Source organism: Dipodomys spectabilis, unplaced genomic scaffold (genome assembly GCF_019054845.1).
Source record: "Dipodomys spectabilis isolate Male_0828 unplaced genomic scaffold, ASM1905484v1 ptg000108l, whole genome shotgun sequence".
In the NCBI taxonomy this organism is placed as follows: Eukaryota; Metazoa; Chordata; class Mammalia; order Rodentia; family Heteromyidae; genus Dipodomys; species Dipodomys spectabilis.
The window spans coordinates 10,699,281-10,715,079 of NW_024870785.1; the positions used below are offsets into that span (position 1 = coordinate 10,699,281).

The 15,799-nt window shown below is 38.6% G+C and overlaps 1 protein-coding gene across 2 annotated transcripts in view; it reads right to left on the reverse strand.

Moving 5' to 3' along the window:
* Positions 1-15,799, reverse strand: part of Dmxl2 (Dmx like 2) — a 109,275-nt gene that overhangs the window by 24,760 nt on the left and 68,716 nt on the right. The window contains exons 19-27 of one of the 2 annotated variants that reach the window (XM_042687435.1): positions 14,099-14,209; positions 13,654-13,823; positions 12,542-12,639; positions 9,114-9,279; positions 7,645-7,909; positions 4,015-5,090; positions 3,489-3,680; positions 1,975-2,051; positions 177-304 (exon numbers count right to left, since the gene is read on the reverse strand). In XM_042687435.1, coding sequence (XP_042543369.1) covers positions 177-304; positions 1,975-2,051; positions 3,489-3,680; positions 4,015-5,090; positions 7,645-7,909; positions 9,114-9,279; positions 12,542-12,639; positions 13,654-13,823; positions 14,099-14,209 — 2,283 coding nt within the window. Of the gene's footprint in view, positions 1-176; positions 308-1,974; positions 2,052-3,488; positions 3,681-4,014; positions 5,091-7,644; positions 7,910-9,113; positions 9,280-12,541; positions 12,640-13,653; positions 13,824-14,098; positions 14,210-15,799 lie in introns of both variants that reach the window. The other variant, XM_042687434.1, reaches the window with a different exon arrangement.

Genomic DNA, 15,799 nt, shown 5'->3' on the forward strand with positions numbered 1-15,799 from the left:
CATCAAAAAAGCTGGAAGTGGAGCTCAAAGTGTTAGGAAACAACAAAAAAACCCACAAAACCTCAGGGATAGAGTGGCCAGGCCTTGAGTTCAATCTCCAAGGAGACTGGCACAAAAAAATATTTGGGAGGTTAAAAAACAACAACAACAACAACAAAAACTCATGAATATCTCACCAGGCCACTGAGCAGGAGATGAATTTGGCGTTGCATGTTCTTCTATGCTTTCTGTCCTGAGTCTTCGACGATCACTTAAAAGAAGTCCTTGATAAGCCATTCCTGTGAACTGATTTCCTTCTGTTTGACTACTAAAAACAAAGAGGTTCAGTAATTTATCATGCTAAGAGAGGTAACTAGCAACTGCACTTAGTACAAATAATCTATTTTAGATGTAGGAAAAATCCTAAAAGTTCTGAATACTGAATTAATTCACTATTCTAGTGAGAATTTTAGAAAGCTCTTGAAATTAGTTATGTTTCTTGATAGTCTCTTAGACGCAGTTTCTTAAATGCTTTTGTGTGTGTGCTGGTACTGGGACTTGAATTCAGGGCCTCTTGCTCTTGGTTACCTTCTTCACAAAAGGCTCACTCTACCACTTGAGCCACCTCTCCGCTTCTGACTTTTTGCTGATTAGAGGTAAGAATGTCTCAGATTTGTCTGTCTGGGCTGATTATGAATCTCAAACTCAGATCTCAGCCTTATAAGAACCTTAGAGGGCTCTTAAATTCTTTTGTAGTAATCACTTAGTACCAGCTCTTCTATTTGCACTTACATATTTTTTAAAAGTCTGAGGTAAAGAGACTATTTTTAGTCTAAGATACAGTAGACAGGTTCAGAGTGCTAATTTGTTTTATTTCTTAACTCTGCAAAATTGTGTAAGCTTAATTTTGAATTAAAAATAGGAGCAAAACCTGGAGAATCATATTTTAAGAACACCAAAACCTAAAAACAAATGTCCTTAAATATGTATTTCCTTTTTTGTAGAATCAGAGGCGATAAGAAAGCAGAAAGTAAACTGGGCTACAGAGAAACTAAATCAGCTTAAGGACTAGAAAATACATATTTGAAAACAATGTGTTTGAACTCTCTTATGATCCCATTTAACTAGGACTAATATCAAACCAGTTCTATGATCATTTAGGTGACAATGTCAGCTAAATCAGCATTCGTCCTTATGTACATGTCCAAGGCTTTATTTTATGTTATTTGTCCAGTTCTGGGGTTTGAATGGGCCTGGGCACTGTCCGAGCTCTTCAGCTCAAGGCTAGTGCTCTACCACTCGAGCCACAGCACCACTTCCGGCTTTTTCTGCTTACGTAGTGCTGAGGAATCAAACCCAGGGTCTTGTGCATTCAAGGCAAGCACTCTGCCACTGAGCCACCTTCCCAACCCCAACCCTAAACTTTATTTTAATAATTTAAGAATATAATTTTGTGTGCCCGTTCTAGGGCTTGAACTCAGAGCCTTGGCACTGAGGTTTCTGGCTCAATGCTAGTACTCTACCCTGTTCCACTTCTGCCTTTTTTGATGGTTAACTAAGAATAAAAGTCTCACAGACTTCCTGCCCAGGCTGGCTCCAAACCATGATCCTCAGATCTCAACCTCTAGAGTAGTTAAGATTACTGAGCCACTGCTGTCTGGGTTACTTTTTCATTTTTTGAAAGGGTTTTGTAAACTGAAAAACCAGTTAAACAGAAACTGAAAAGAAAAGTCATTCCTAAAGAAAAATTATTTTGGACCATAAAATTTTCTTTCTTGGAAGCCAAAACCATTAGACTAAAGACCATCTGCATTTACTCTTTGTCATTTTCTGTATTTCTCTGTTGTAACTGGGTTAAAAGCAAACAATTTTTTATTCCTGGTTCTATCTTATCTATTACAGTATACACACCAGTCATATTTGGGGATTTTTTCATGCCTAGGAAACAGCTAAATGCTTTTTCTGTTTGAATACCATTTGGGTAGTTTTCTTTACCTGTAGCTATGACTGTCACATAACGCTTGGTAAATGGACGCGGAGAGTGATGCTGCTAATGAATGAAGTGTGTGCACCTAAAACCAAAACAACCACAATTACATTCTGTACGAACAATCCTACACAACAGTAACCGTCTAAAATCAGAAACACTCATGGATCAAGCACTATCATTAATACTGGATCCTGTGTGAGACTACAGAATGCTTTAAAACTTCTACAGTAACCTTCCTCCATCTTTATTTATGTGCCACAAGGAAGCTGTATTTTTCTCTAACATTCACTCCTCGTGAGCCTGCCCTTTAGCGGCCCAAGCAGAGCTTCAGACTGTTAGCTTCAATAGTATTATGTAGAAAAACATGGGACAAAGTAGAGAATTTTCAGAACTTCCATTTAGGCTTGACTTATGAAATTCCCGTGATGAAAATAGGATTTGCTCTTATCAATAAAATACCAATCACTGTATGAAATAGCTGATATCCAGAAAGAACATTTTTGTACTTTCAAAGATTACAATTTTTCCTACTAATACAAAATGCTGAAATGTCATACTAAAGTAAATGTCTGAAATGTGACAGTGAAACAGTATTTTTACACATTAAAATTTAAAGGAACCTTGGAAATGATTTCATAATCTTTGAATGGCTTGTCCATATTTCTAGGGACTGGAAATATTTATCTGGAACTTGTATATGTTTTACTTTTTTTCTATATCTTTGCCTAATTAGTCATTTAAGCAAATTCTGCTAAAATAGTGATATGGATGAATTCACACTATGGATTAAAATTCTCTAGTAGTATGACATGGCCAGTAAACCTTAAATCCCTCAAGACTAGATTAGGCATTTCTGTCAAACCAAAATACATCCACTGATTAAAACACTGTGGACCTGCAATGCCCCTGGAACTAGAAAAGGCCCACTACACACACACACACTTCTGCTGGTGCAGAGACAGCAGGTCAATGCTCCAGTCCCTGCAAGTTCCCTAGTGTTTCTTGGAAGCCATTATTGTTTAAGTTTTCAGCACAGGGTACAGGTTCAATTTGGGGTAGTAACTCTGCCAACACACTCTTTGCCTCAAACTATTGTCCAACCTTCAGTGAACACAATCACCCAGGAAATTGTAACAACGATACTTCTGGAAGCATTTCTGACCCAACATGTTCTTTCTCAGGTACTCCTCTCCTCCTCTTCATCTTCACAATACCTTGGCACGTAAACATCATAAATATTTTAATTCAGTGGTTCCCTTAAGGCAGTGGTGGCTCTAAGGAATATTTTCCTTCTGCCTACAAAATTTCGTTTGTTCCCCAAAAGCATGTACTTTCCTTAAAGGAAGGCAGTAATTTTCCCAGAAATAAGTCTTATGAATAACTTTGAACTGATAAGTATAAAGGGAAATACAATCATATTCTAAAATATTTTCTACAAGTTCAAACTACAGGATATACAAGTATAACATATTTACTTCTCGCATGTGCAGATCTCAAATGACCATGAACTTTATATTACCTTCACGTCTTCAACAGTGGGATGAGGTGGTGTTTTCATCTGAACAATAGTATAAAGAATATCATGAATGTGGTTATTTAAGTATAAGACAGGATTAGCGATGACTGTTTTTGTCGAAGCAATACTTGCTGAAAGCAGAGGGAGAGTAGTAGGCAATGGCAGTGGAGACTGGAGCTGTTTTACTGTAGTTTCCTGCAGGTGATAGTGGATTATTTCTTTCAAAATAGTTAACATGAAGGAGAAACAAATGTTATTTGGTTAAACACTACATACTAGTGATGAATACTTGAGTAAAAGCAATATGTTCATTTACTTTTTCAAGCACCCAGTAATGGAGCAGGTTCTTTGCTGGATATAAAAGGTATAAAAGTGAGATCTGTATTCTCCAATTTTAAGTGAACTTCTACGCAATGTCTGCCTCAAAGGAACAGAGGAACTGACTCAACTGAGTCAGCTCAGTCCTAACTGGAAGAGCTACAGCGATTACTGAGCTAACCTCTACTACAAAGGAACATGATGTTCTCACCTGCTGTGATTCTTGCAACAAAAATTTCAGTTCCATTCTTACTGAGGCCAGCCCACCACCTTGGGCCCCATGAAGGCTACAATAACTAAGAAACACTCTTAAAAGGTCCTGGTTCTTCTGCAACCACAGCTTTCGCCTTTCTGCATGTTCTCGTTTAGCTTGTAATCTTCGTCTTTCTATTTGGTGGCGCTCATAGGAGCCAATGTCTGGTTTGTCCATCATTTCTTCCTGATCCAAAAGATCACTCTCTAATTTAGAATACATTTCACTGGAGTATTCTTTAATAACTGCCTCATGATTACATATATCATGCAGGGCAGCAATTTCCTTTTCAAGCCAGTTGTAAAGTTGAAATCTGAGCTTTCCTCCATCCACTTCATAACCTGTAGCCAAAGTTCTCAGTTCAGTCATTAGGATCTTTAAGCAAGCCCTGAATTTTAACTGTTCAGCAATCACATCAACCTCAGTATCATGTTCAGGATAATCCTCTTCCTGAGGGGTCAATAACATGTTAGGATCTGAGGCCTTCTGATCTTGTCCATCTTTTCCCCTGATATCTGAGCTTTTCATGACTAAACCAACAGCATCTTCATCCTCTTCTGAGACATCATTGTGATCTTCACCCCAATCAAGATTAAGAGGTTCCTCATCAACTTTAACAATTGGCTGGCTCCAGTCGAACTGTGAAGAAGTTAGAGCTGACCAATCAGTGCCAGAACTTCCTGTGCCATCTCTCAGAGTTACCGATCCTGAAGGCCCATCATCTATCTTTTTAGAAAAGACATCAGGCTGATCTTTTTTTTCAGGTAAGGAAGATATTTTGGTTACTTTGGGAATTTTGGAAAGTACTTCTAGGGCTAAAACAGGGCATCCAACTTTAAAATGAGCATTTGCAGTGGTAAAGAATAATTTTCTTTCTATGAGGTTAATCTTATCAGCAATGTTTTTCTCAGTTTTGAGACCTAAGGTTGCCAAAGTTCCTTCAGGAGAAGCAAGATTTCTTCGAAGAAGTAAAGGATGTGTTCGAAGATAGTTGTAAAAACTGAACACCACAGGGTTACAAGATTTGATGATAACTATAAGAATCAAATAAAATCACAAGTTACTGTGTTAATTTGTATTTATATTTCAAAAGAAAGATGTTAATATTTCCTTAAGATAAAGATAAATATTAACCTGGAAGAGTTTGTTAAACTATAGTACATTCATATAATTATGAAAAACATACAGGTGAAAAAAAAATCAGTTCCCTATTTGCTAGAGTGATGTCTAGGATACATGAGACAAAAGAAGGGACAGAAAGTGCATATACTAACTGCCTTTTTGCTAAGAAAGTGGAGAGAGGATATAAACACTTGCTTATTTGCATGCATGTGTGTGTGCGTGCATATGTGTGTGTGCACGCCCTAGGATTGAACCCAGAGTCTTATGCATGCTTTGGCAAGCAAGTGCTCTAACATAGAGATGTATAAAGATGTATTCCCAATCCTTGTTTCTCTTTGAGACAGGATCTAGCCTAGGTTGGCCTCGAATTCCTAATCCTCCTGCCTCCATCTCCTTAGTGCTGGGATTACAGGCAGGTACTTTCAGGCTCAGCTTGCTTAGATTTTGTTTTTGGTTTTTTTTTTAACATAAAAGAAAATACAAGTGGGGTGCTAGTGGCTCATGCTTGTAAGCCTAGCTACTCTGGAGGCTGAGATCTGAAGATCTTAGTTTGAAACCTGCCCAGGCAGAAAAGGCCATGGCACTCTTACCTCCAAAAAAAGAAGAAAAAAAAAAAAACTCAGAAAAAGCCAGAAGTGGTGCTGTGGCTCAAGTGGTAAAGACTTATACAAAAGCGGCTTCAGAGACAGCACCACAGCCCTGAGTTCAACTCCCAGGACAAGCACACACACACACACACAATTGTAACAAGGGCGAACAAGGGAAAAAGCTAGGGTTCTCTGAAAATACCCTGGTTTTATGGAATTTATTTCAAAATCATGTCAATATTTGATATAATTTTAAAAAATTCGATTTTTCTAAGTGCAAACTTAAGTGAATATTTATATCAACTTGACAGTCTAACCACAAAGAGCTAATTGTGAAAAATGACTTTAAAACAAGAAACTTAGGAGCTGGGAAGGTGGCTCAGTGGTAGAGTGTTTGCCTAGCATGCCTGAGACTGGCCCTAGGTTCAACTCCACCACATAAGCAGAAAAGGCCAGAAGTGGCACTGTGGCTCAAGTGTAGAGTGCTAGTGGCTCAAGTGGTAGAGTGCTAGCCTTGAGCTGAAGAGCTAAGGGACGGTGGAGTTCAAGCCCCACAACCGACACACATACACACACACACACACACACACACACACGCGCGCGCATACACACACACACACACACACACACACGCGCGCGCATACACACACACACACACACACACACACACACACAAAAACAAGAAATTTACTGTCTATCTTTAGTGGAATGTATCATAAACATAAAAATATATGCCAAAAAAGAGCTTAGTCATAATGTTGCTAGTGATCATATATTTGTATTCTTATCCTGAAATTATACCCATGCATATAAGATAGCAGACAACAATGTTAATTCCATAAGAAACCACATCTTCCATTCTAAGACACAAACTTGAAACACATACCTAAAAATCTACATTTGAATTAAAAATTACAGTGTGATGCCTTGAATTCTCAGGCTAACTTCATTCACTGACACAGCCTAGGAATAATAACCACAACAGGAGTACTGTGTATTCTTGGACCCAGACAACAATCTCTAAACTTTATTTTCCATTAAAAGGAGCAATTCATTTTGGGTCCAGGGCTGGAAATATATTACCGTACCAGAAATCAAGAGACCTATTAGCCAAAGGAGTCAGAAACTTGAAGAAGTTCCCAATGGTCATCAAATTATGTTAAAACACTAGATTTTATTACAAATACCTATGTGCCTAATCTTAGCCACACAAGACAATTTTTTTTTCCAGGGCCGAGGACCGAACCCAGGGCCTTGCATGCCCCGGGCAGGCACCCTTCCGCTGAGCTAAACCCCCAGCCCCGACAATTTTATTTTTTATTTCTCAAAGCTGAGAAGCAAATTTGGTAACAATTTTATTAATCTGAATAAAAATGAAGGCCAGAAACTATCTTCTTTTAAAGAACACAAAGAAAGCCAGGTGCTGGTGGCTCATGCCTATAATACTAGCTACTTAGGAGGCTGAGATTTGAGGATCACGGTTCAAAGCCAGCCCAGGCAGGAAAGTCTGTGAGACTCTTACTTCCAAAAAACCACCAGAAGGGCTGGGAAGGTGGCTCAGTGGTAGAGCGCTTGCCTTGCATGCCTGAAGCCCTGGGTTCGATTCCTCAGCACCACATAAGGAAAAAGCCGGCGCTGTGGCTCAAGTGGTAGAGCACTAGCCTTGAGCTGAAGAGCTGAGGGACAGCGCCCAGGCCCAGAGTTCAGGCCCCACAACTGGACCCAAAACAACCACCAGAAACCAGAAGTGGCACTGTGGCTCAACTGGTAGAGTGCTACCCTTGAGCTGAACAGCTGAGGGACAGCACCCAGGCCCAGAGTTCAAGCCCCACAATAGACCAAAAAAAAGAACAAAAGGGAAACTCATAAAATGGCTTACCTTGATGTTCAGAATCCTCCTTTGGCGTTTGTTCCAATAATGTGTCCAAGGCCCGAGTGTAATCTTTCATTACCCAGTAAGCAAGACTACGCAGAAAAGGGTCAGGATGTAATTGTTTGCAATTGAATCCTGAGCCATCCTTAGAGCAACCCAAAATCTTCTGGTTCAAGATAGATATGTAAGTGGATGAAGTTTCAAATTCTGATTCATATAAACGGGCAATAACCATGGCTAGCTGAATGTCTTCCATCTTTTCAAGACATACCTGAAAATTTTAAATAGTAGGAAGTACTTACTTTATTGAATGGTATGGAAAATCCCACTGGTAACCTGAAACTATGTTTAGAAGTGGATGGAGGGATTCCAGAGGTTGCAACAGTAAAAGGTAGTTAAGAGTGTGGTAGAGAAGATTAAAGAACAATAGAAGGAAAACACTAGAACTTAGCAGCTTCTAGCCTAAAAAGATCACTTATAAAACAGGCATAAAACAAAGTATGTTAGTACTTCAAACTCATGTCAGCTTAATAATATTCACTGCAAAAGTAACTACTTATGACATTTTAATTCTCAGTTCCTCTTAATTCCCAAATATATTTTCATATAAACATAATCATACTTTATGACTGCAAAAAGACTTCCATTTACCTAGCAAATAAGTATTAAATAGCTCTTTGGAAGCCCATACTTAATTGTAACTATGGAATCTGAGAACCTGAGGCCAGTCACACAATATAAGCATTTGCAGTCAATCAACATTTCTCTTCTTTGCTTATCTTCAAAGCTAAATTTCCCATTTCAAAATGTTAAAATTTGTAATTTTAAAAACTATAAATGTGCCTGAGATAACTGTGCCACTATTAATTTTAAATTTATAGCATTTTCACTGTTAGGTATTTCCTATTCTATCATTATTTTTAATCTCATTTTTCCCTCACTGTTGGGTTATAATGCTAGTAAGTAACCTAACAAGGGAGATACCATAAATACAAACATTCATTACTCTCATGATCACCTGCCAGGATTACAAAATGCAAAAACTTTACCCCTTCACATTCAGTTTCTAGTACCTAAGTCAAATATAGTAAAAGACAACATAAATCATTCTTTCAGTGTCTTGTCTATAAATTTCATTTGGAAGAGAGAGAACTTTAAATATCTGTTGTTCTTCATAGAATAGGGTTGGTATGACCTATTCTTTTCAAATGGCTCAGAATTACAAGAGGGCCAATAAAACCATTTCATAAACTATCTTCACCATTTTTCATAGATTTATACATTATTTTAGCATGCATTGTGTCACATATAAAATTACACATCTCTCCTTAGTATACTTATAATTTCATCAATCATGGTGACACTATTTGAGGTGTGGCAACTCCTAAAGCTATTATTTGTTGTTGCAAACATGACAAAAATTGCAATGTCTCTTGCAGGTATGTATAATAGCATGTCTTCTTATTGATTTATACCTCAATGGCATCTTTCAATGAGCCGGCCAATAAGAAAAAAGCAGCGGATTGTTCAAAGCGTTGTTTTCCAAGCAAAGAAAAAGCATTCTTCAAAGCAGCTTTACGCCACCTGTCTTCATTAAAGTTGTGGCTGAAAAACGTTGTCATTTTTTCATCATGTTGTGACCTAGGAACCAGAGTGATTTACAATTAAAATATTTTAATTCTCTACAGAATGTATGGAGACAGAAAAAATTCAAACCAAGTCAAATCTGAACACTGATATGTAAAATTGTCTGCAGCAATTCACTAGGATCACCAGGGTTTGTTTGTTTGTTTTTTTTTGGGGGGGGGGGGGGGTCTGGTCATGGGGTCTGAACTCTGGGCCTGGGCGCTGTCCCTCAGCTCTTCAGCTCAAGGCTAGCGCTCTACCACTTGAGCCACAGCGCCACTTCCAGCTTTTTTTTTCTGCTTATGTGGTGCTGAGGAATAGAACCCAGGGCCTCATGCATGCAAGGCAACTGCTCTACCACTGAGCCACCTTCCCAGCCCCTAGGATCACCAGTTTTGAAGAGCAGGCTTAGAAAATAAAGTTCTCTGGGATTTAAATATAAAGCCTTGAATGATACCCAAAATCTCTTCTTTTCTCAGACTTGGCTTACCTAAATTAATCTACTTATTTCAATCTACAGTGAATGTCACTTTTCCAGGCTAAATTTTTCTAATTCTTGCCTCCACTGGTGAGGGAGCTCCTGTTATATGTGTCATAGTTTCCAAAGTTTAATCATGGAGATGTGAGCAGATTCATTATAGAATTGTTTGCTGAGATACTTCTTATAGATTCAAGGCAGTAGGAGAGAGTCTGTTTTGTTCTAGTAAACTCTTACTGCTCAGCAATGTGCTTGTAACATATTTGGCATTTGTTCATCACACAAATAAATAATTTTTGTTATGAGAAGTTAAAAAAAAGTAGTTCACAGTAGTAACTTCAGTTTGTGAAGAAAAAGCAGTCTTTTCTGTCAAACCAAAGTACCTCCGTCTTGTATGCTGGTATTTCCTGAAATTATGTTTGCTTGTTTTTATTTCAATTGCAACTATTTGTACTGTTTGTGACCAGTCAGCCATGTTAGGAATATAAATCTGTGTCAAAGGAGTTATAACTATAACTACCAGGTGTGCTGCTTGTGACCAGATAGCCTTGTTAGGAAGGTAAATCTTTATCAATGGAGTTAACAAGGAATAAAATCCTCTTTCTAGTGGGAGCTTTCCACTGACCTCACCAACCGCCTCCAACTGTATCTGTCAGCCACCCAGTTCCCAGCCCACCATGATAAGGGGGAGGGGGGGGGGGGGGAAGTCAACCTTTGATAAGAATTAAAGAATAGCCTCCTCTCTAACGTTCATAATCTATTGTACTTAGAATGAGAGTCTAAGTCCTTGACAAAGAGGGACAGTTTGGATTGAGATAAAAACCTAGCAGACTGCCCTGCCCAGTGTGCCTACATAGCTCTGGGTAGAGTATATGGTAGGGTATTGAACCTTTTTGTGCTTTGACGAGTCTCCTATATATATTACGTGTCTATTTGTCTCTGACACTGAAGAGTCGCTATCTGTTTCTAACAAGTTATAGGGATAATTTTCAAGCATCTCTTCTAGTAAGGAAAGTACATTATTATACAAATAAAAACCATAAATATCTCCTACTACTTTCCAATGCTTTTTTTTCCTTGGCAGTTTTGGGGTTTGAGCTCCAGGCCTCAGGCTTGCTAGGCAAGCTACAGACCCAGTCCTTTTTGCTCTTTTTTTATTGATTTATTTTTTTAATGTAAAATTTATTATCTTTCAATAGTTTCAACTGAATCTCACTATGTGGGTATAAGGCATTTAATCAGTGTCCTATTCTATCATTCTCCCTCCCATCTTCTCTCAACCCTACCTTATTCCCCCAAGTTATCTAGTTCCATTTTCATAGATGTACAATGAATATTATGACCGATTTTACCATCATTCCTCTCTCCATGTGTCTGCCCATCTCCTTTCCCCTTTTCAGAAAAGATTCTGGCCAGCCTGGCCTCCAACCTTTGCTGTTTCCTAAATATCTAGGATTACAAATATGAACCATTGCATTTGGCTTCCAAAATGTTTTTTGTTTTGTTTTTAGTGGTACTGGAGGCTGAACTCAGGGATTCATGCTTGCTAGGCATACGCACTACTTACTACTGGAGCCATGCCCCTAGCCCTTTCACTTTGGTTATTTTTGAGACAGACTCTTTGCCTAAGCCAGCCTGATCCTCCTAACTATGCTTCCTGCTATAGTAGGGATCAAGGTATGCACCACTTCACCCATACTTTTTCTGTCCCTCATTTCTTCAGCTCAAGGCTGGTGCTCTACCACTTGAGCCACAGCGCCACTTCTGGCTTTTTCTGCTTATGTGGTGCTGAGGAATCAAACCCAGGGCCTCATGCATGCAAGGCAAACGCTCTACCACTGAACCACCTTCCCAGCCCCTACCCATACTTTTTCTGTTGAGATGGAATCTTGATAATTTTTTTTGCCCAGACTGATCTGGAACCGTGAGCCTCCGTTACAGCTGGGATGACAAGTACACACCCCTGCCCTGCACTCAGCTTTTTACTGACTTGCAAAAAAAATTTTTTTTGCCAAGGCTGGCTTTGAACTTCAATCCTTCTGATTTCCATCTCTAGAGGAACTAGTATCGCAACATGAATAATCAACACCTGTCTTCAAATGTGTTTTTATCAAACTTAAAAAAAAAAAAAAAAAGCTGGGTACCAATGGCTTACGCCAGTAATCCTAGCTACTCAGGAGGCTGGAGCTGAGATCTGAGAATCATGGTTCAAAGCAAGCCCAGGCAGGAAAGTCTGAGAAGATTCTTTTTTTTTTTTTTTTTTTGGGGGGGGGGGGGGGGTCCGGTCGTGGGGCCTGAACTCTGGGCCTGGGCGCTGTCCCTCAGCACTTCAGCTCAAGGCTAGTGCTCTACCACTTGAGCCACAGCGCCACTTCCGGCTTTTTTCTTTTTGCTTATATGGTGCTGAGGAATCGAACCCAGGGCCGTGAGCATGCAAGGTAAGCACTCTACCATTGAGCCACCTTCCCAGCCCGAGAGAAGGTTCTCATCCAGAATTTTAATCACCAGAAAACTGAAAGTGGTGCTGTGGCTCAAAGAGGGAGAGTGCTAGCCTTGAGTGAAAGCCCAGGAACAGCACCCAGACCCTGAGTTCAAGTCCCATGACAAAAAAAAAAAATCCTACCCTATAAGTTAATTTGTAAATATATATTCTGCTCATTTTTACAGATAAAGGAACCAAGGCATAAAGAGATAAACTGAGTAGTTCAAACTCAAATACCTAATCATTTTCACAATTAGGTTTCTGATGTGACACACAATCCTCATCTATTAATCACACTGAGTGTTGAGGTAACTTACCTAAACAGACCCCACACCACTGCTTTCTTCTTCATGGAAAGGTAGAATAATGCAGCATCTAAGGCATCATTGTTCCTCTGAAAAGAAGCTTTGGCAACCTAGTAGTAAATAAAACAGTATTCTAACTATTTGACAAAATAATTACAATCATCAACAATTAATGCTTTCTAACTATGTCCATGACTGGCTGAAACCATGGGAATGGGAAATTTTCCATGTGGTGTAACACCATTTTTTTTGCTATACAAAGTAAATTTATAATATAGCTATACAATTACAATATATTTTGTTTATAGTTATGTGTTATTTAAAGAAAATACAGCTGGGTGTCAATGACACATCTGTAATTCTAGCTACTCAGGAGGTTGAGATCTGAAGACAGTGGTCAAAACCAGCCTGGGCAGAAAAGTCCAAGAGATTGTATCTCCAATTAACCAAGAAAAGCCAGGCTGGTGACATGGCTCAAATGGAAGAGCTGTGAACAGAAAAAGGTGAGCAAGAACTTGAGGCCCTGAGTTCAATTAAAATACAATTTTCTGGTACATTTCAATCAAACTTTGGTAATGCTAAAGGACTGACTTGTTCTTTTGGCATGTAATTAAAATACAGGTGGTTCAAGATTCTTTATTTTGAAGAAGTTATAAATTTATTTTATTTTGCTTTATTTTAATGGTGCTGAGGATTGAATCAGGGCCTCATACATGCTGAGTATGTACTCTGACACTGAGCCACCACCCACGGTTTTAAACGTTTTAATGAGTATGTAATTTTCCATGTATTGTTCCTCTGAATACAGTAGCACCCTTTCAGCTACAGAACTAAAATTGTTAAAGTTGTACAGAATAAATCAATTCTGTAAGTTCAAAAATTACTAACCCTCCTATCATATGCAATCGTATTTTGAATACTATTACATAAAGACCAAAGATGCGGAAGTGTATAGCGAAACAAAAAATCATATTATTCCACATGGAAATTTTATAAAAAGTCAAGTTTTTTGAATCCCCCCAAATTTTCATTTAAAAAGTTTCCAAGGTGTTAATATATACAAACTATTTCTTCCTAATAGATTTTTCTGGAAGATAGTATCTTTTTTCTTTTAAAGCTGTTACCTTCTCCATACATCTTCGAAGGGTGTTAATATTCCTCACCCACCAACCTATTCCCATAGCTCTTAACTCAGACCACTGAGGGTCTCCGCGCTGAATTGCTGGGATCATATTAATCAGTTCTTCCTCAGCTTCAGAATGAAAAGCCCAAGCAAAATGGCAGGTGGACACACCTAAATGAGAAACATGAATTAATAACTTTTGGAACTGTAGTGATCTTTTGCAGAGTTACATATTTATTTATTCTGAAAAGAATTTTCAAGTAGAAAGGATAAAATGAAGTCTGTTATCATTAGTCTTTTTGTACTACAGGGATACAAAGGAAAATGTGAATGGGCGCTGTGTGACAGGAAGGTACAGTGGTATATCTATGAACATCCTCCCCTCCCCCCCAAACATATGCTTCAATACTAAATAAAAGATTCAAATAATGAGGGGACTAGAATACCTTGATGAAGTAGCTGTACCCGGTATAAAGGAGGCAGGGATGTTAAAAGGCATGTGTGCAAGCGCATAGCTAACAAGTATCTCAAACCACATTCGTCTAAGGTGTCTCTTCCTGTAATTTCAAGCAGAAATATGTTTAATGAAAAAGGAATTCAACAGGCTCCAAACTGATTTAAATGTTATAAAATAAACACTAAACTCTTTAATAACAATTTACACAGAATAGCTGTTTTTCATGTACTGCTTTGGGTACACTTTATTTTTTTTTTGGGGGGGGGGGTCCGGTCATGGGGCTTGAACTCTGGGCCTGGGCGCTGTCCCTCAGCTCTTCAGCTCAAGGCTAGCACTCTACCACTTGAGCCACAGCACCACTTCCGGCTTTTTTCTTTTTGCTTATGTGGTGCTGAGAAATCGAACCCAGGGCCTCATGCATGCAAGGCAAGCGCTCTACCACTGAGCCACCTCCCCAGCCCCAGGGTAAACTTTAATATCTTTACAAAAATCATGTGAATGTTAAACTCTGAAGGAGAAAATGTTTTTGAAAAATTACTCCTTAGTACAGATAACAATACCATTTATTTGGTAACATAGGAAATTCACCGTAGTAAATCAGGTATAATTGTTAAAAATATTTCCTAGATGAACTGAGATTAACACTTAAAGACAGAAATTACATAACTAAATTTGTTACAAAAATTAAGCACATAGCATCCTCTAGCTGTTTTGTTTTACTGAAATAAAGTACTATCAGTTGAAATTTGACTCTCCAAGCTAGTTTTACAGGTTAAACTGAACCTCAACCTTAACTCCATAAATTTGCTTATACAAATTTGATTCCACTTAGCCAGAAGTTGAAAGTATGGAAAATACTTTAACCACTATAACTATAAAACTATAACCACTTTTGAGTAACAGCATTGCAAAAGTACTGATAGCATCCAACTGAATAACTGACAAATGAAACACTTAAAGAGCAGAATATTTTCCACAGACAAAAAAAACACCTCAAAAAACAAAAGAAAAATTTCAATTGCCACACTTAAGTTCCACCTTACTTCCAATTACCTATATTCATTCATCCATTCACCCAACAAATTTATATCTCCTCCATGTAAGTAGTACAATCTACTACAGTTTTTTGTTTGTTTGTTTTGTCATGGAGCTTCAACTCTGGGCCTGGGCGCTGTCCCTCAGCTCTTCAACTCAAGGTTAGCACTCTACCACTTGAGCCACAGCACCACTTCCCCTTTTCACCACCTCCCCTTTTCGGGTAGTTAATTGGAGATAACAGTCTCATGGACTTTTCTGCCCGAGCTGGCTTTGAACTGCAATCCTCAGATCGTAGCCTTCTGAGTAGCTAGGATTACAGACGTGAGCCACCAGCGCCTGGCTTTCTACTACAGTTTAAGAACTGGGAATTGGCCAGTGAAAAAGGCAGAGTTAACACTCTTAAGAAGTTTATGTTTTAGGACAAAGTAAGAAACAACAGACAAATATATGAAAGTGATTCTACGGAGGGAAACAGCAGGCAGTACAGAATGAGTGCTGAAGTAAGAGTGATCTACTGTATATAAGGTGACCAGGAAATAACTTCACAGAACAGTGCAATTTCAGCAGGAAATGAGCCACAAATAAATCTAAAGAACACTGCATGCAAAGGAAATAGTAAGTACAAAGACCCAGAAAAAAGATAGCAAGGCGG